Raw genomic sequence first — 21,689 nt, forward strand, 5'->3', positions numbered from 1 at the left:
GCTTCCCCTCCTCTCTGGCAAAGCATGAGACTGAGAAAGTCCTTGGTCAGAGTAAACATTACTTAGCAACAACTAAAAACATCGGTGTTATCAGCGTTGTTCCCAGACTGAAAGTCAAAAACACAGCACTGCACCAGCTACTAAGAAGGAGAAAAAACGACTGCTGTAGCTGAACCCAGGACACTACCATACAGGAGATGGCATCTATTAGCCATCTCCAGAGCTCCTAAGCACTTCAGTACAACAATAAAAAAAAGTATTAAAAAAAAAAGGAAGAAAACAAAACAAAACAAAAAAAACCAAAACCAAAAAAACCCCAAAACAAAAAGACAAAAAAAAAAAATCAACATACAAAACAAAACAAACAAATAAACAAAAAACAAACACTAAAATTTCAGGGACTACCAATGCCAGCTACAAAACAAATAATTGAGGATAAATGCATAAAATGCAGAAAATAAAAGACTAATCTTCTAGGCTCAGTTCACCTAAAAGATACAACAAAGCCCAGAGTTTACGTTTTCCCAGTATAAAACACAGAATTATCAGCAGCAATTGCTGAGCTGAGTTTAACTTGTAGCAGAAGTTAACAGATACACATAAGCTGAAAAAATTTGAGATTAACCATAACCTTTCTGAGCACTTAACCCAAGCTATAGACCAGCATGTCACTGAAGATCATATTCAAATCCATAAAACATTAGCTATATAAAACTCGATTAGACATTTCATACAAATGTACATGTACTGAATGATGGCTGTGAATAAGAAAACCTTAAAATTCAGTTGTAGGTCAAAAGCTTTGCTCTGAAAGAAGATTAAAAGAGTCTGCATGTATTAGATCGCTCTCTCTTTCATAAACCAGAACATTTGAAGTGACATTAAAATGTTAGAGGGCGCCTATTCTTCATGCTAATCTAAATAAGCAGAATTCTACTGTAATTTTTCTGATGTCAGTGGGCCCATCCTGTTTTATGGCTGTTGGCCTATTCTTTGATTTTGTCCTACAATGTGATATGAGCTACCCACACAACCTGTAACTCTACTGGACAAAAACAGACACAGATTTAAAATAGAAAACAAGAAAAATGGCATAATAAATTCTTGGGGGCCAGCAGTGAACAAGCCAAACCAATCATCATTATTCAAATTTATGTGCAAATAGAGAGCATTAAACATATTCTTTGGCATTGAACCTTCTTCAGACGGATCAGACTAAATCAGTGACAAAACAAACAGTGCAGAGACAGCAGATTCATTATGGCTTATCCTACATTTATGATTCCTGTAAATATTAATGTAGAGATCTATTTTCTGCACAATTATTTTACTTAACTGAGAAAACACTACTAAAGAAAATTACCTTCTCAAAAACCTCTGAATTGAAGAATAAAAATTCAAGGAGTGATGAACACAGAGGTATTATTTAACTTTCTCTGATGTGAACTTTAGGAGGACTGGACCTCAGGAAATACGTTCTTTTGAACAGTCCACAAATATAATTACTGGTATTTTTTACTTAAAATTATGCTACTTGTCAGTATTTTGTTTAAGGTTCCTATCTGTAGTAAAAATAAAATGGATCAGTTTGGATTTGTGCATTTCTAAGAAAATTTTCAGAATAAACTACAGCAGTAAATAGTACTCAGGTGCAAAACTTGCACTGATCTTGTCCTACTCCATCAGTTCAAATACGATTTCAATTACATAATTCTCTGTCCTACTGCAGTTTATTCAAGCCTCAGGGCTCATACATTCTCTTAGGCAAATTCTTGTAAAAGCAACAGGTTTTGTAACCCTTGAAAAAAACAAAGCACAGGCAAGAGACCAAAAATAGAAAAGCACATCTTTTTTTTCCCAACTTTTTGATGTCATTGTATACAACACCTGCATGGATACTGTAATTTCTTGAAGGGCAGCATCAGCCTCATCCTGCTTTGTTTTAAGTAAAATGCTTTGCTCTTCAGCTTTTCTGTTCAGTTCATCTACCAGGGCTTTAGCTTCATTCAGCTTTGAAACACCTGCCTATAAATGTTTATAAAAAGCAGTTATGGAGAAATGAATTTTAAAAGGATTTAAATTAAGATTGGTTACAAACATTATGCACAAACTGTAAGTGTTGTAGATTAATATTCTTAATTTTTTAATTTATATTCCACATAGTCTCAATATTTACATTTTCTTAGTATTATTTAAACCAAAAGTGAGATTTAAAACTTCTAGATGTGTTGCTGTAAGATCTGTTACTACACCAAAAAGTCAAACCCAAAACTGTCTAAATAAACTTTTAATGGAACAGCAACTAGTACATAATCTTGTTCTCATTAATTCAAAAGCATTACAGTTAACTGATACTAGCACCTCAGATCTTCTCTAAAAGCAAATAGACAAAAATTAAGTAAGAACAAATTAGGCTATCCTATTTCTACATATTTGTACATTTTCTAAAGAACATACATCTCATAAAGCAAAGCCTCAATTATGCTTAATTATTTTCTTTATGCACACTGTCTAAATTATTTACTCTATGGTAATGATAACAGAATCATTTAAAGATGTACTGGGGAAAAAATATTACCTAGAAGATGTTTTGATTTAGGATACACTTCTCTAATTTTCACTTAAATGATTACTTTTATTTAACCAGAACATTTTACAAGTAAATGAGTGTCTGTCACAAACAAACCATAGCTACTTTCTAAATAAATACTAAGGCAATTTCCATCATTACAGATGTAAATCTTCTTAAATAGCTTACTACAGAGACAGAAAAATATTGCCAGGCAGAATAAAAAGAGTGTAGAATACAAGGCAAAGAAGTAATCTTGACAGATGCTTTAAGAAGAAACACAGCTTTACAAGTGTGGTTTCAGAATAGCAGCACTGGGAAAAGGGGCTGAAAGGGAAGGGAGAATGGCAAAGACAAAAGTTCCATATCCTGAAGGATCATGCAGAAGGTCTTTCCAGAAATATACCGGGAGGAGGAGGAAGAGAAGTATGTATGACTGGAAATATCACGCATTTCAAAACAAGAAATAGGTTTCAAAAACAAGCATGTTAGGCATAGACAACAGGAGGAAAGCGACATCTGTTAGATGAACTGCATTTGGTCTAGAAATGTGTAAAGGTCTGATGCATGGTAAATGAATTCAAAATCAATTCAAAATCACAAACTGAAAGAGAATCATAACAAAGAGAATCTCAGCCAAAGCTACACACGAGCACCATGAGGTTAAAGAAAACTGCTTGTTGAACTAGCAAGAACCACACAAAGCAGGAAGGTGCTGTAGAGATATAAAGAAAAGGGATGAAATATGTAGCTACATTGGGAAAATTTATACCAACAGAGGCAGGACTTAAACTGAAGGAAAGATGATGCGTTGTTTGCAACATAATTCCAATACATTCAGATGAAAAAAAATTAATGTGCTTTCAAGTACATTTACTCTTCCAGTCTCATACATTCTTGAAGAAAAAATATTAACAAAAACAAGAAACTACTCTTCACTCTTTGAGGCATTTGAACAAGAATGTGCACTAAAATTCATACTATTCCTTTCCTGAAATCAGAGCATGAGCATATATGAACAGAGGACACCTCACACAACCATGTTAGCAGCTACACAAGGCATTTCCAAATGCGAGAGTATTTTGACAAGCCATATGTTAAAGATATTTTATATACATACCTGCAGGTGGTTCTGCCTTTTTATTAGCTCTCTTCTTTTACTGTTATTGATGGTACTGTATGTACGAAGGAATGTCATATACCTGCTAGGTGTTGCTCCATACATTTTACATGATTCGTGGATTGCCAGAAATGACTTCAGAAAATCAGAATCGCCTGTACAACATAATTTGTTACACAGACAATAATATTTTCATTCTTATCTCGCATTAAAATAACTATGGAAGAGCAACAGAGTATGTTTTTTCAGCTATGAATTAAGGGCATTAAAAAATTCACAAAGAATACATTCTTTTCAAACACTTTCAGGGAAACAACATGCAATTACACTTGAAATACATATTCCTCAAAAAGAAATATACTGAAATTGTTTCAGAGCTGCAAAACATTTCACTGATGTTTGGAAATAAGGCAAAATTAATTGCAGATTACTGAGGGTTAATCAAAGAATCTTCATTTCCACAGAAACAGAATTTGAAAATACTTGGACTTTTTTAGAAATGAAGCCCATGTGTTATTGTCTTCTTCCTTATCTTTGATGACAGGGATACTAGAATTTTTTTCTGAACATTCCAGGTACTTCAGTTTGTTGAACAGTTTCTCAAAAAAGCCCCAAAAAAACTGTAAAATACTGTAAAATAAACCGTAAAATACTGTAAAATATATGTATCTACATATAAATCAGTATCTTCAGTAAGTACTGAGTTAAGTACCTTGATATAGAATAAAGATGAATGGTAGCATGAACACAAAATCCTAAGCTTGCCCATTATTCTTATAGGTTGGAATGCATATTATAAAGCTGTATAGAACAAGAAACCCTCAGTGAACCACTCCCCATTTCATACTCTGTTGGCTCCATGACTTCTAAATACTAGTTAAACTAATGTTTTATGAAAAGTGGCTAAAAGTACTATGCAAATGAGTGCTGGTACCGGTCTCCCAGATTACTGATTGACACCATATTTTAAAAATGTTTAAATTTCAAATTTTAAGTTTTAAAGTCTTATAAAACCAAATTATTCTGAAAAAGGGGCATTATTTACAAGAAATTAGTTATTGGAGAATAAGAATTATTAAAGCAAAATAACCAGGTCTAGGACAAGAATAATGAAAACATGCAGAACAACTCTAAAATTATCAAATTCTGAGGTTGTAAAATAACATCCACATGGAAGGAAGACACAGAACAAAACAAAACAAGATGAGGCTTAATCACTTTATAAGAATGAATATATGCAGCAATTGCTTGTGACAGAAGAGACTGGTTTAGCCAGCCAGGATGTATGCTCTACACCAATGTTGCTCAAAACGCCTGCCATGTGAACAACACTAAAGTCTATGAATATGCCGCTAAACCAGACTCAGAGTATCTATGCTACTATCTATGCCCAACACAAAAGTGGCAAGTGTTTCAATAATAATAACTAGTGGGTCCACCTAAATATTACCTGAGTGTTTTTTCTTAAGTTCCTTATGTGCTTTTCCAGTCTTTTCTTGTTCATCTGCATCATTCAGAAGCATTTCCGGTATCTAAAAAAATGAGCATGATCTTTTTTGTATGAAAATCATGAAGAATGAAAATTTTAGTTAGAATTAAAAAAACTAAACCTTTAATCTAGTTTCTTATTTGAAAAGACTGAATATGATCACTTTATTCAGAACAAGGTATTTATTGAATATATATAGCATTAAAAAGATCAGTTCTGTCTTTCCCTGTCACTGATAATTTCCTGTTCTCTCCAGCAAAAACAGCTTTTGCTCGTTGTAAGAAAAAGCAACTTAATTCTCAGAGGACTCTTACAATAACCCAAATGTCAAAGATGTAAAAAGATATACAACTCAGAAAATCAGCCAGTCTGAAGTACAACTGTTGTGGATACAACACTGGAATTAAACAATGCCTAAGTCTAAGTCTTTGAAGTCTTTTTCATGTTCTGTGAGTGGGCTTACCTTGATTTATTATCAACTATACAATATACAGTAGTAAAAATAAACAAAGTATTTCCAAAGGTTCTGGCATATAACTAAATTATAAGACTCCACTTAAAAAATAAAAATAAAAAAAAATCCCTACTGAAGTGAAAGTGAAAATACCCTGAAAAATATTTTCTTTTACCTGTGGATAGAACTGGTCCAAATATTTTTGCCAAATGAACTTTTAGTACAACCTGCCGTTCAAACTGAGGCACAATGGGAAGTGAAGAAGCCCCAGTAACCCTGGCAGAACAGGACACGTGTCACCAGCTCCCACAGCTCTCACATGAGAGTGACCAACCCCATGGTCCAGGTGTGAAACCCATCCCAGATGTGAATGGCAGAGGCCAGATCACCTAACAGACTAGACTGAAGGGATTACTCCATAGGAATTTTGGGACACGTTATGGAATGCAATGGAAAACCATTTCAGATTGCACAAGACCTACTATGGCCTGGTGGAGCACCTGCAGGGGTTGGTTGGCAGAGGTACTAAAAGGTCCAGGTCAACTGCCTGAAAGACTGGAGCCTGGGAGTCAAATGAGACCCAACTGCATGTATCTCTCTGTGTCCATGTATGTGTATGTGCCTATGCAGGATGCAATAAGGAGATCCTAGATCCAAGGCCAGCTACCAGAGGGACTGGATGTCTAAGCCCAGTTACTGGAAAAATCCACTGCATGCGTGTGTGTGCAGTAAGGCAGTATGTGAACAGCTGGAGTGGGTTTGTGGCCTCAGGAGCTTGTACATCCAGATGCCAGCAAGCGGGGAGACCAGGGCATCCAGAGGCAATTACTGAAGGGTCTGAGTGTCTGTGCCCAGCTAGCAAGGAAATCCACATTCTTCACATGTACACATTTCCCACTAATGGACCTTCACTATGATCACTCATAGAAGGGAACAGGATAATGCACAGCACTGTTTGTGTTTGTGCTGAGGGTTTCTGTTTATGTTGTTCTGTGTGGCCAATTAGATGTATACATGTGCTGTATATGTGTGCACCTATGTCTATGCCTACTGGGAATACACGCTCAGCTTCACCGCTGGTGCAAGTTGGGGCTGTGAAGCTATGGCAGCCTTGCCTCTATCAGGATGTTGAATTTGGCAATCTCAAACATATATAAGCAATATATATCTCACACTTACACTGTGACCACCCTGAAATAAGCAAATTTTGATCCTAAAAAGAACACAGGGACTCTGTTCCATCAAGCAAAATATTTAACAAATATTGAAGAATAACATGAGGTTTGCAGTGCAGTCTTAGATTTAGAGCAGCTCATATACACACTACAAACGTATTTTTTAACTAGGTGTCAAGCACACTAGAACAGCACTGCCCTCCTCAGCTGGACAAGGGAGAAAACAGCTGAATACTCATGGGCTGAGATAATGACAGGGAGAGATTACTCTCCAATTACCATCATGGGCCAAACAGACTCAACTTGGGAAAATTAGTTTAATTTATTACCAATCAAATTAGAGTGGGATAATGAGAAATAAAGAATGAATCTTAAAACACCTTCCCTCTACCCGTCCCTTCTTCCCAAGCTCAAATTTACTCCCAAATTCTCTACCTCCTCCCTCGGCAGCAGCATAAGGGGTGGGGAATGGGGGTTGGGGTCAGTTTCTGCCGCTCCTTCTTCCTCAGGGGAGGACACCTCACACTCCTACCCTGCTCCAGTGAGAGGTCTCTCCTACAGACTGCACTTCCTTACAAACTGCTCCAGCATGGGTCCTGTCCACTGGACACAGTCCTTCAGAAACAGCTCTCCGGTTGCAGTTGATGTTTTTCCCCTCTTCTTACCTATGTTATAGCAGAGGTGCTGCCACTGTCACTGATGGGCTTAGCCTTGGCCAGCGATGGGTCCCACCTTGGAACCGGCTGGATTTGGCTCTATCAGACATGGGGGAAACTTCTGGCAGCTTCCCACAGAAGCCACCTCTGTAGTCCCTCACTACCAAAACCTTGCCATGCAAACCCAATACAGTTGGCTTTAACATTTCGCTTAGAGTCTATTTGAATTTTGTTCTTAAATGCCGTGTTTGATCAGAGTCATAGTTAGCATTTTGTTCAAGTCAGCCCACAGAGAGAATAGAAATTAGTGTTAGTGGTAAAATAACAATGTGAATAGTTCTTAACTGTTCTGCAGAATTTTCTGTCTTTGTAGTACTGCACAAATGGATTAAATGAGCACAGTGACAATTATTCCTTCACAACTTCAAATATTTTGATCTTATTCACGAAAGCTCAGTTATTTTCAGGAGATACTAATTTAAACAAGTCACAGCTTTTCCTTAATGCAATTTACCTTTTTCATACTGTTTTCTGACCACGTTTCCATCCACAAAACCTGACATTTCTTGTACAGTGCTGGATTACTTTCACAGTTTATTGTGAAATTTAAATTGGTAGAATCCATGATCAGGACAACATGCAGGTTTTGTTGGATGCCTAGGAAAAGACAACATATTAAATATTTAGTAAATAATCTGACTACATGATGGTAGACTTATTGCAAATACAACATAAATTACTGTCTTCCAAATACTTACCACAAGGTAATTTCTGAAACAAAAAGATTCCACACTAGGTCAGGAATGTTTATAAACAGAAATTAAATTAATTTACTATCATGGATTCTCATTATGTATGTTAAAGTGTATATTTTTTTTTAAATTTAGAAGAGCTGGTAGTATTTAAATAGATACCACTAGTATAGACCAACAGAACCAAGAAATAGTTCCAAGGCCTTTGAGTGTAACTGCCAGCATCTGTATTCTTTCAGCCACATTCTTCTATTTATTTGTAAACTATTTAATCTTCTTGTTGGTCCACGGAAGAAACACAAATAATTAAGAAACCTAGCTGTAAACTTGCTTATGATTACTCAGACACCTAAGTATTTGCAGGTATAATTGAAAAATAGAAGAAAACTCTGTAACTTGATATATAAGCTAAATAAACCAGAAAATGATGGGGGCAAGAGTTTTCTTCCTTCTATTTACTTTCAACAGCAGATTTCATAGCAGTTTTGCAAAACTTTCATGGATACAAAATCCAAAAGACACACAGTCCAAAAAATGAATTTTAAACTGAGAGTTCTGTGCCCCCAAACATAACATTGTAATCATATTCCTGCCTGGTTTTTAACAAGAACCTGAAAAATAAAAATGCACACAAAATAAGGACTGCGTTAGAAATTATTTGTACACTATTATACCACTTTTGTAATTTTGTAATATATTAAAACTTATAATTCTGTTCACATACGGTATGTGAAATAGTTGAAAATTGGTCCTGTAAATCCATCTTGTGAAGCTTGATCCTTCAGAGGAGATAGCAATGGTTCCAATTCTTCTATTTTATATAGCCCAGGAACATCTCCTATTTCAAGAATGAATTTAAAATGTCAGATCAAATACACAGAGGTTTAACACTGGATGATGAGAATATGATACTGTAAAAACCTTGGATTTGCACCCTAGGAGACAGGAAAATCTGCTGCTTTTATCAGTGAGCTCTTAAACTACTGCAGTTCGAAAAAACTTTTGGTAAGAGTGCTTCAATGATCCCCCTGATCAAGGAACAAAGCTAGATAACCAAGTCATTTTTGTTATTTGTTACTGTTATTTATCATCTCATTACTTTCAGAAAATTAGGCTTTGCTGGTGTTCATTTAAGTAAAGGATTCAGTCTATACAATCTAGTAAAACATTGGAACACCTCTCAATTTTAAATTTTATTAGAAAAGGTAAGCTGCACAGTAGAATATATTATCATTTTGTGGTTACACTATTATAAAGAACTCCTTTGAAATAAGTTACTTTATTGCAACTTTGAGGAATTGAAAGCACACATACTGTAGGATAGTTTAAAGGATAGATAAGTGAACTGAAAATCAGTTTCTCATGTACAAGCATTCTAGCTAAAACAATGTATAAAGCTAAGTAAGACTTCTCCTATGGACATGAAGTTAGAAAGCATCACCTAAGCCTGCCTCACTGACCTAAATCTGCATGGTAAAAGTAGAACCATAATCTTTTTGGACTTGTCTCACCTGAAGACAATAAACTGTTGACCATCTCAAGGAACGTGGAATGAACAAACTGATAGTCTTCAAGCAGCAATACCACCTGCTTTGCTTCAATGCCTGCAAGCTCCATCACCTAGAAGCAAGGAAAACATTTAAAACTCAGTATATTGAGTATATGTATTGTTTGTAAGAGAATTATAATCTTTCCTTGATTATATATTACATATATATTTTCTCCACAGCATCTACACTAATATATATTTACAGAAGATTACTGGGTGATTCAGTTATAAGAGATATCAAATATAAATAACATTCTACCTAAATGGATAGCATGGTAATGAAAAAAATAGTTAAAACAGACTCTTTCACAGAACATATTTATGTTCCAGATGTGACTCAATTATAGAGTTGTATTGCTTTTTTGTGTGGGCTTAGCTCTAAATTTTTCTTTAGCATTGCTAAAGGTACTAGGAAACTCATGATTCAGGGTTTGCATTTGTTTTTAAATAATATGTTTAATTTCATCAATCACTAAAATTTTACTTGATTCAGCTACTATCCTGTTAACTGGCAGGCCATAGTAGAGACAGAAAATAAAATTATATACAAATATGAAAATACATATATGAAAAAACCCTTTCCAATATTCCCATAAACTTAGAATTTATGAAGTCCACAACACTCATAAAAACACCTCTGGTATTCAAAACAGTCGAGTTTCAGGTAATTACTATAAAGAACAGTATACTAGTCCTGACACTGAGAAGTTCTAAAAATCTACTTGTTTCATTTAGACTGCTGACATTTTGCTTTTCTTAAAATATCTCTTCACACAACACTTTTGTGCCCTTCAAAATTCCCATGTGCTTGTTTTTTATTTTAATACACGCCTACAACGCTATAAAGTGGAAACCATTGAGTGACTTACATATTTAAGATCATTTTTGAACTGCTTCAGTTCATAGCCTCTGGAAATTTTGGGAGAAATCAAAACAGCTCCATGCATATGACTAACTAAAGAGGTAACTGTTCGACGACCTACACCACTCCGTCCTGCCAAAAGAAGTGATCCTCCAGGAAAACTTAGCACTCTGTCCACTTTAGACATATAACTGAGGACTTCATGGAACAGTAAGATATCTATCTCTTTTTTGTCTCGCCCATAATGAATAATACCCTATTAAAAAAGAGAAAAAAAGAAATGCATTCACTACTAATAATTAGAAGCAGTGAGGTATGAAAGCATCCAACATTTAAAAGTTCAGAAAAGAATGGCTTGAAAGTTTAACAGACCACACTAGTATTCATTATGAATAAATTATTTATGTGACAGAATTTAGATACTCTGCCTAGCCTTTACCAGTAATGAACACATCACATTACCCTCAGCACCAGGATATCCTAGAAGTCTTTAATATATTGAAATAGAAATCTACCACTGAATTAATTATAATTAATTAATGGACCAGAACAAAGTCTGAGCTGTGCCGCTGACTACAGATTAATTAATACACAATTTAGAGGAATGTTTTAGACAGCTAATCGCTGCATAATCACAGATTATGGAATCTCCTAGTGAAACACACATTATAACAGAACCAAAAATTAAATTCAGACCTTGTTATACTTAATAAAACCTCAACTTTGAAGCCCAACATAATAGTGTAGTCAGAAAAAAAAAGACTCTTATTACCGAGGCTACTGAACTTCACCATTTCCCATGCAGTCTATTGGTCACAAGCTGGCAGTTAAGGAGAGGGAGCAGTTTCCCATCTGCAAGAGCAGTCCATCAAACCCTGCTAATAAGGGCAGATGATACCAAAGCTCTCATCCTGAAAATCAGTCAGCCTAGCAGAGTTAACACATTCGCATTTCCTCATCAAGATCAGGTTTCGTACATTACAAATCTCCAAACAATCCATTTGTATTTCTTCAAATCAAAATTACTTTAGCAAATTACAAATTCAGAAAGTAAATATTTACTAAAACCCTTTGGTTCTTGAACAATACACAAATACATATGCACATCAATGTTGCACATCAAACCACTGCAAATCACCAGCAAATGCAACTGATGCCCTTTCATTAAAATAACCTTGCTAGATGATACTTCCTACTGCCTGCCACATAACATCATGAACCTTCCCTCACTTGACCAAGTACAAAAGATGATGCCACGTAACAGCACAAACCTTCCCTCACTTGACCAAGCAGTAGACCCCACCCTAAAGCTGGCTGTTGCATGCTACTTCCTGCAAAAAATATCTAGAATAATTGCTGTGAATCCTTGCTGTCTACATTCTTTAATCTTGTCTCACTTTTTGAACGATATCTTTCAGGTCTGTTGAGTTTAGTTTGCCAAGTGGCCTCCCATGTGGTGGTAGTGCCTGTCCTGGTGTGATGAATGCCTCTTGACAAGCTCCCCAGGTTACATAGAAGGTATCTGTGAAAATCAAATGCAACATTTGAAAGGTTAGGTGCTCAGCTCACATGCTATCTGACTTGATCAGACTGATTTGATTAAGCAGCTCCTAAACAAATATTTCAAGTTTGTGTAGTATGCCTCAAATGGTTTACCTGCCATATTGTCCAGAACATCTGAGCCCCAATCACCTTGAAACACTTTCATCAAAATATTATCAAAGATATGAAGTTCTTTCATGTCAACAAGTTTATCACGGAACAAACGATGTGCTTCGTAAGCAACGATTTCCAACACATAGTCTGCAGTTTGTATTGATGATCCTTCAAAATTTAAGGAGAGACTTAAATTTAAATATTTATAATAAATTTTACATGTCTCAAATTTTACATTTTAAAATATGAGATTGAAAAACAGAAAGTGAAATTACATACCAGCATGAGAGCATCAGTAAGGAAGGAATAAGAGGAAAAGTAAACATTATTAAGTGTTTTTTTAATAATACCTTTAAGGATCATTACAAAATAAAATGAAACATATTTTATTAAAACAAGTGCTCCACCTCAGTGCCAGAATTCTAATGAAAATGAACAAGGTATTGCACACAAAGTTAAAGTTAAAAGGCAAAATTCCAGGTAATCAAAACAAGAAAAGCCGGAAGAGAAGATGGGAAAGAGAAAGACTGATAACAAATACTAAAATAACAATAAATACCAGCAACAGTTTGTACTACGAAACACCATTAGAAAATACAAAGCTGCAATATTCTTCAAAAAAGTAAGAAGGAAGGTGAGATGAGTAAATGACAAGCCATATTGTTCATCACTGAAAAAGTGTGTGTATATGTCACCCTCAGATACAGCAATGGAGTCCTTAAATAGGCTGGGATTACCCATGCATTGATTGTCAGTGTAGCTTTTCTGACCTCATTCAAGCTACATATATACCATCCTATGACCCAAGAGTGAGCACAACATTCCTATCACTTTCGTACTCTTTAAGCAGCCCTCGGTGTAGCCTTTTAACTAATGTAGAAGCTAAAACACAATGAAGTGTAATTGCTCATGATCTAGTAATAATAGCAATTTCAAAGACAAAAACAAGACTAGAAGAAAGCCTATGCTGTGATTAGGAAAAGCATACAAAATCAAATATCTTTAAAAATTTCATAATTTCCATAGTTAAGGAAAGAAGAACTTTCAGACTAGACTGTAATTTTCAAGCATTCCCAAATCGTGAAAATATTTGGGCTCTTCTATAGATATTTGTAAACTTTTACATTAATGAGATAGTTTTCTAGATGTTTCTGTATGTTTAAGGGTGGTTATATTCTTCTTTTTTTGTTAAGCAAGTCATAAATGATGTGTATTAGTTGAAGTTCCATAGTTACTTCACCACGTTTATACAATCAGGTATAAAAAGACAAGCGTGACAGGCAAGTTCCTGGGAATCCAGAAGACAGACACGCTGAAAAAAACCCCAACACACCCCCCCAAAAAGAAACAGAAAAAAATGATGGGGACTAGGGGGTACATTTCAATTCCTCATAGTAGAGAATGCAGTCCCACCTTACTAACTTCCCTTCATTTACAAACAGCTCCCACACATATTTTAAAGCATCACTGGGGCTTTTAAACTTGTTTACTACATGTTATGGAATGAACCGTTAGGCTTTTTTTCCCTCTACTGAGTTACAGACAGTTCAAAGTTTAAGAAGAGTACCATAGGCGAACAAGCTGCATGTGGAGTCAACAGTAAGACTGACATCAATAATAATTCAGGCTATTAGAAATGCTTTACCAATGAAAACCAAGTACGTGACTTACCACCTGCTAAATCATATCTGAATAAACCAAGAACCCACTGAGTTAGAATACATGGTGTAAAAAGGTAGTGACTATGATCATCGACTGTGAATTTCGCTCGTACCTAAAAAGAGAAGTTAAGGGAGGGAAAAAAATGATGTTTCAAAATGTAAAGCACTTAGAATTATAGCTTTATTTTTTTGCTAAAATACAAGATATATTAGTTTTCTATTTGGTCTATATATTTATTTTATTAATGAACTCTTTCTTTAGTTTCTTCGAAAAGTGCAGAGATGAATTATTTAAATCTTGTTTTTCTGACCACAAAAGATTTTCTCATAATTAGAACATTTCTTCTGTACATTTTTTGATGCAAACAGCTGCACGTCATCTATGACAGTTAGTGCAGTATTAGACAAAACACACCTTTTTTTTTTTTTGAGAAATGCCAAATGTAAAATGTAAAGGAAATATAAAAGTGTAATAAAAGAATACCTACAACGGTAACAGTCACTACTAAACACTTTATAGTAATACTAACTCCTCTCCAAGAGAGAATATTTAAATTTACAACTATATCTTTAATTCAGAGAATAACTGCATCCGTTATTTGGTCCTAGTCTGACGAGATTTAAACTTTAATTCCTTAGAATGCATTGATGGTATCACATGAAACTCCTGGTAACTGCTGCATGCTGGCCAGTGACTATACCCATATTCCAGGAGGAGAAAATGAACCTGTGTGTCTAAACATCTATTTTTAACAGTGTAAAATTTTAAGAGGTAGTCCCTGATGTATATAAAGGACTGCAACCTCATATCTCTCTTCTCTATTCGTAACAACAAACCCTAACATCTGAATACTTAGCAATCTTTGTCTCCCCATCCATTAAGTAGTTAAACACTATTATCCACATTTTACAAATCAGGAACTGAAAGCATAGATGAGTGAAGATGCTTGCCAAAATCATACAATAAATCTGTTAGAAAGCAAGAGCACTTACTCAGTTTGCCTCTAATACCTAGGATTCTCTGCAAATAAGTAGCTTTAAAATTTATATGAACATATGGAAAAGATATAAACTTGGATTCTAATAATGACAAACCTTTTTTTTTTTCTTGTTAATATCAAAAGCCAATTTTTTTTCAAATTCTGAATTCTCCATCTCCTTGAAAAAAAAGAAATTAAATTTCCATACCTGTTCATATACTTGAACCATAAATCCTGCTAGCTGATGTATTTTTGGCAAAGAACCCCAAACACGGTGATTCTTTAGGTTTTTCTGTAGTACAGGTTCCAAGTAGGCACTATAAATAGCTAGCAGTTGGTCTCTTTCTGGATAGCTGCAAAGAAAAAAATGAAGTAATCATTATGGACTATCGTTGTTAATTTTTTTATTAAAAAGATTCAAGTTATGTACAATTGCTGAGAAATTTTCATTAATAGCATCTCCATGTAGCAGCTAAGTAAAATTGCAGTGTTATTGCAATGGGCCACCCTCAGAAATCTTCTAAATACATCTCTAAATGTGTTCAAACTTAAAAACAAACAGCCCAACTTCTTTTCAATTTCTCTAATTTTGTAAGCAAAACACCACCTTAATCTATGGTTGCTTAAAGCAGTTTACTGAAAGCAAAAACATTCAACAGGAAACATATTTCAAACACTTCAATATCAGCAGGTAGCTATAGATTGCTCCATAGCTGGTTTCTAGCTCCAAAAGGTACCAAACAGCACTAAAAAGAGATCCCAAACTGTAGAAAAGATGAAAAGAGTAGAACAGCCTCATCTTCATAAAGACTAAATTGAGCAGGGGCTGTACAGACAGAAGCTGAATCTGAGTTCTCAGAGTCAAAGTAATTTTCCCATACTTACTCAATTGCACAGAGACGAACAATAGAAGTAAATCTGGGGGTAAGTTTATGTCTTCCTAATGTTCCTCCAGCACACATGGAAGCCACAATTTGTATGTTTTCTAAGCCAACCCATTCCAGATTTTCATCATAAAATCCTTGATACGTAAGAACCTTTAATAATTAAATAAATATTTCATTAAAAGAAATCCAACAGAGTATCGTACAAAACCAAAAAACATATAAAGAAATCATGAGCAGCATACCATTGCTACTATTTTCTTAACTGCCAGAAATATACTACCCCCCCCCGTTTGCTATCAGCGGCATACCCGCTAAGGGTACACTCTGCTCCACTGTCCCAACCATTAATGAAGCTGTTAAACAGGTACTGGCTTCCAACTCGTCTTTGAACTAATGATCACCATCCCCTAGACCTGGCTGTGAAGCCAGTTTTCAACCCATTCACTATCTCCTTATCCAGCCTGTACATCAACAGCTTTTCTGTGATGATCTTTTGGGAGACAGCATCAATGGCCTCAAGTGAAGTCCAGGTAGGCTATATCCACTGCTCTCCCCTTGACTACCAGGTTTGTCATTTCATTATAGAAGTTTATCAAGTTGGTCAAGCATGACTTGTCTTTGGTGAATCCATGCTGACTACTCCTGATGATTTTCTTGTCATTCATACGCATACTGCATTATAACCCATTGAGGGAAGCACCATGTATATAAACCAAATAAAAATGTATCTTATTTCTTGCTAACACCTACATATTCTATCAAAGCACATGCAAAACTAAAGTCAATACAGATACAGGCTGTTAACTCTGAAAATAATCAATATAGGTATTTAATACATACACTAAACTATTTCCAGTATACTTAAGTCTTTTCATAAATGACAGACATAAGTGTTCACCTGCTGTAGAAAAGCCACGAGAGTGCTTGTTCCCCATTTATCAGGTTTGGGTAGATTGATATCTTTTAAGTACAAAACAAGCCTTTCACAGTCCTTTGGTCTGTATACTCGCCCAGTATTTGTACTGATTACAATGCAAGTTTGACTTAATTTTTGTAGAAGATGTTGAGAAGTAGTTTGTGCACTACAGTGAATGGTAGCAACCTGAGTGGATCGGAGTTGAGAAAATGCATAATGAAGCAGCATCCTGAAAAAGCAAATGTGTACATACATATAAGCATAAGTAATACATGAATGCATTAAAATACCATGTATCTGAAGATATTGTATAGTTTTTTAATTAAAATGCATATAATACATACTACACTAATGTAGCAGGTGATTCATGAGGTTTGCTGAATTAATCATTCTTGCCTTAGTATTTTCCATTTAAGAAATTCAATAAAAGTGTAGTATACATCTATACAAAACAAATACCCAGCCTAAATATCTCGTATATAGTGACCCAACCCATCCAAATAAGGAACCTAAGATAGGCAACTGGATGAGCTAAATTCAGTTGCCCACACACAGGTATCTAGTGCCTCTTGAGATAAGACTGGATACCTCATGTGTCTCCGGATACCTCATGTGTCTTTCAACTGTTGCTCCAGGAGAGCACAGGTTTCCCAAAGGTCCTGTTTCATAACTAAAAGCGTCATTCAGATGTCTTACATGCATAAAGGCAGCCTGAGCTGTCCCTGTAGATCTGCATAAGAATTTACCTATTTGCCCCTATAAAAGGCTTTTTCATTAGTAGCCTAAACAAGTGATATTCTAGCAGAAAGCTGCACGATAAAACCATTATAACAAAACATTACAAACTTCGTCAAATAGCTAGAAGTGTACGAAACATAATTTAAAATGTTGCTAGATATTTCCTTCACAAATTGGAATATTTCATGAAGGGGCCTACAAGGCTGCTGGAGAGGGACTCTTCGTTAGGGACTGTAGTGGTAGGACAAGGGGTAATGGCTTTAAACTTAAACAGGGGAACTTTAGGTTAGATATAAGGAAGAAGTTCTTCACAGTGAGGGTGGTGAGGCACTGGAATAGGTTGCCCAAAGAAGTTGTGAATGCTCCAACCCTGGCGGTGTTCAAGGCCAGGCTGGACAGAGCCTTGGGCAACATAGTTTAGTGTGTGGTGTCCCTGCTCATGGCAGGGGGGCTGGAACTAGATGATCTTAAGGTCCTTTCCAACCCTAACTATTCTGTGATTCTATGATTCTAAGTGTATTTTGCTTAGAATAGGAAATACTTTTTACCCTTTTCCACATCCTTCAGGACCCACAAGAAGAAATGGCTGCTTATTGTTAAAGTCTAGCCAGGGTCTAAAGTAATCTAAACCTCTCTGCATGTCAGGGGTTTGGATGACAGGAAGCGTTTGGAGATTAATGAAGTCATCAGCTGTTAGGTTTTCAGGTTTTTTCAGCTGATACTGCTTTAGCTGTCCAGTGTCAGCATCATAGTATGTGTCCAGGGGCTTCCTTGGATCTGGTGGAGATTCTTGTGCCCAGCTGAAGATCTTAAAAAAAAATACAAATAAAGTTTCCATTAGTCCTAATGACAAGATCTACATTTTCAAGCTTATCAAAGAATGTTCAAGGAATACTGTAAAATCAAATGTTTAATTCTTCAATTTGATAGTTTTAAGGCTGCTTTTGAAAATTCAATCATGTTATGCACATGCTTTATGATTAAGTCCTTAACTAAACAGTAATATATTAGTCTTCCAGATACTTTTTCATAATATGAAGAACATCAAATAAACTATATTTAGCAAAGCTTTATATAACCTTTCTTCTTATCAGGCAACATACTTAGCAATAATCATAAGAACGAGGTAACTCCTTCACAGGATGCATCATTAGCTAATTCCAGAAGCTGAGTCTGAACCTCTACCATCTGCCCTATACATATGTTGTAGTTCCAGGCTGTCTTTTGAAAGGAACTATTTCCTTCTCTCCAACACAAAACACAAGTGTGATTGTGGAGATAAGTATCTCCAGGTACAGGCTTCTGTAGACACTATGGACCAGTATACCCATAGTTTTCCATCTCTGTGCCCTACGCCTTGTGGCCCCAAGTATCTTGACAAAGACAGAACCATATTCTAGTGCATACAATACATAACCTCAAAATAACGATGTAAGAACACCCCCTTGGTGAGGTGCAACAAAGCTCTCACATTCTGAACAGAAAAGAACCCTCACAAAATAAAATCTGTATTAATACACACAGTACATATATGCCCACATAGTCTGATACAGTGGGCCCTTGCATAAAACAGCATGGACAGAGACCATTCTGCATCTCTTGAAGCAGCACCACAGGATTGCTACCTGGACTGAATGCCCTTAGCAGCATATTAGGGACATCTGAAACATTCCTTTACTTCTCAGCTATTTCTCTATAGGCAACACAGATTGCAAACAAGTTAGAGCACAGACAGCCTACTACTGTAAATTTGCATTGTTAGAAGATAGAAAATCACTATTCCTACTACATATACTGAGACATTTTTAATAAAGTGGCTGAAAAATATTGTTACCTCTTTTGCAAATTCTTGTCGTGATTTTGTGTTGAGATTGCCACCAAGACCACGTAACAAGTTAATAATAAATTGTCCATGATCAGTACATCCATGAAGATGAGACAGTCCATTCATCACAGTTCCAACTAAACTTGTTTCTATCACAGAGTCATTCTGTAAATTGCAAGTTGTAGTAGATTTGAGTATATTCCAAAAAACAGATGTGATGTATTACTAACAGGCTATTATTCATTGCTCATTGACACTGACACAAATGATGAAAGATCTCAACATTGCTGTTCTAGAAAATACACTTGAAATTAGATTATTTATAAGCATTGATTTGGAAGTTTCAATATCAGACTACATACAGATGTAATTTAGGATAAGCAATCAAAACTTTCCTTGCAGATTTTGAGAATAACCGTATAACAGTATAACGGAAAAGTCTCCTTTGAATGGACGGTTTATGGATTTTGCTCTCAGGATCAATGTTATGTTTTGATTCTGTATACACATGAAGATAGTTTAAAAGTCTAAAAATCTTCATGGGTGAAAAAACCAAGAGGGAAAATAAAATTAAAATCATACTAGGAACATATATGTTCCACAAGGGGAGGTAATGCAGGTCTCACAAACACTAGCTTACTGGCCACAGCAGTGAGCATTTCTGCTAAATAACGTCTTATGCAACATAAGATTGTTCAATGCATGTGCAACTCCTTTAGGAAAAGGGGAAGCAGAGAAGCATCTATAATCCTTAAGAAAATCTAGCATATGCAGAACAATTATCATGATATACATTCAAGAATCAAAGAGTCCAGATAATGTATTAATCTTATTAAGAAAACAGCTACCAAAAAACCACTGAGTTTTTTTACATAAAATTCAAAAATTAACATGAATTATTTCTTCCGTGTTAAACTAGAAAAATGGATCATCCTTAAGAGAAGCTGAAATTTGATTAAGTATTCAGGTACTAACCTTTCTCACAACCCAGTTTAAGGCCTTTTCAAAATAGTCCCCAATCCAGTTTTCAAGGTTGTATCTACATTCTTCAGGCTGACTTCTTAGCCAAGACTTTATCAAAGAATTAAGATCTGTATCTTCATCACTAAGTCCAAACAAAACAAAATGAAATTCAGTTAAATAAAAGGCATCCACATCTCCACACAGACAGGTTCAAAGGAACAAGAGAATTCCAGGAAAAGTTCAGGGAAATATCTAAACAAGAATTTCTAAACAATATTCAAGGTCTCTAAAGGTCATATACAAACAAAGAAGCCACCATATCCCTTTCAAAAAATATGAGATATATTAGCCAAAAGTTAATAACATGACAGCACACCTAAAAGCAAAACCTAAACTTCCACAGTGATTTGGTTCATGTCCTGGGTTCAGCTACAGCAGTCATTTTTTTTCTCCGTCTCAGTAGCTGGTGCAGTGCTGTGTTTTTGACTTTCAGCCTGGGAACAACGCTGATAACACCGATGTTTTTAGTTGTTGCTCAGTAATGTTTACTCCGACCAAGGACTTTCTCAGTCTCATGCTCTGCCAGGGAAGAGGGGAAGCCGGGAGGAAGCAGAGACAGGACACCTGACCCAAACTGGCCAAAGGGCTATTCCATACCACAGCACGTCATGCCCAGTATAGAAACTGGGGGGAGTTACCCGGAAGGCCCAGATCACTGCTCTGGTCGGGCTGGGTATCGGTCGGCGGGTGGTGAGCGGTTGTGTCCTTTTCCCTTGTTATTCCTCTTATCATTATTATTGGTAGCAGTAGTGGTTTGTATCATACCTTAGTTACTGGAGTGCTCTTATCTCAACCCGTGGGAGTTACATTCCTCCGATTCTCCTCCCCACCCCTCTGGGAGCGGGGGGGGGGAGGAAGAGGGGGGGGGGAGTGAGCGAGCGGCTGCATGGTTCCAAGTTGCCGGCTGGGCTTGAACCACAACAGTTCATAAATGTAAGCAAGTAATTAAATTGTGCCAACCACTTTAGACTATCTTTCAAGAAAAGCAAGTATATATGCTTACTTTAAAAGTATGCAATATTCCTGTGACTTACCTCAGAAATATCATTCCCATTCGAGATATTGTAGCAGGAGAGGCACAGCTAAGATCATGAGTTTCAAATATAAAGTTGACATTTGAGCCAAATTGAATTCTTTCTCCACTGGGCATAGTCAACAATCTGTTGTCATCCAAAACGGAATTCAAAGATTCAATCCATTCAGGATCAATGTCACCATCACAAATTATCCATGAAGTAATGTCTATTAACAGCACAAAAATAAAATATCAAACCCAAGAAAAACGCTTAAAGAATAATGCCTCTTGCTATTTTAACACTAGTTAGTGTTCTTCCTTCATTGTAACTTAAACATAGAATCATAGAATCATAGAATAGT

The 21,689-nt window shown here is 35.9% G+C and overlaps 1 protein-coding gene across 1 annotated transcript in view; it reads right to left on the reverse strand.

The window, feature by feature from the left end:
- Positions 1-21,554, reverse strand: part of LOC104402137 (cytoplasmic dynein 2 heavy chain 1-like) — a gene marked incomplete at both ends in the record, with an annotated part of 29,190 nt that extends 7,636 nt beyond the window's left edge. The window contains 17 exons of the mRNA XM_010009931.1: positions 1,961-2,025; positions 3,690-3,844; positions 5,140-5,221; positions 7,978-8,120; positions 8,940-9,053; positions 9,727-9,835; positions 10,634-10,882; positions 12,024-12,148; positions 12,283-12,450; positions 13,954-14,056; positions 15,132-15,276; positions 15,809-15,960; positions 17,315-17,396; positions 18,013-18,272; positions 19,299-19,454; positions 20,265-20,394; positions 21,347-21,554. Of these exons, the coding sequence (XP_010008233.1) occupies positions 1,961-2,025; positions 3,690-3,844; positions 5,140-5,221; positions 7,978-8,120; positions 8,940-9,053; positions 9,727-9,835; positions 10,634-10,882; positions 12,024-12,148; positions 12,283-12,450; positions 13,954-14,056; positions 15,132-15,276; positions 15,809-15,960; positions 17,315-17,396; positions 18,013-18,272; positions 19,299-19,454; positions 20,265-20,394; positions 21,347-21,554 (2,446 nt within the window). The remainder of the gene's footprint in view (positions 1-1,960; positions 2,026-3,689; positions 3,845-5,139; positions 5,222-7,977; positions 8,121-8,939; positions 9,054-9,726; positions 9,836-10,633; positions 10,883-12,023; positions 12,149-12,282; positions 12,451-13,953; positions 14,057-15,131; positions 15,277-15,808; positions 15,961-17,314; positions 17,397-18,012; positions 18,273-19,298; positions 19,455-20,264; positions 20,395-21,346) is intronic.
- Positions 21,555-21,689: the final 135 nt, after the last annotated feature.

The sequence above is a fragment of the Nestor notabilis genome, unplaced genomic scaffold, assembly GCF_000696875.1.
Source record: "Nestor notabilis isolate BGI_N333 unplaced genomic scaffold, ASM69687v1 scaffold13112, whole genome shotgun sequence".
NCBI classification, from domain to species: domain Eukaryota; kingdom Metazoa; phylum Chordata; class Aves; order Psittaciformes; family Psittacidae; genus Nestor; species Nestor notabilis.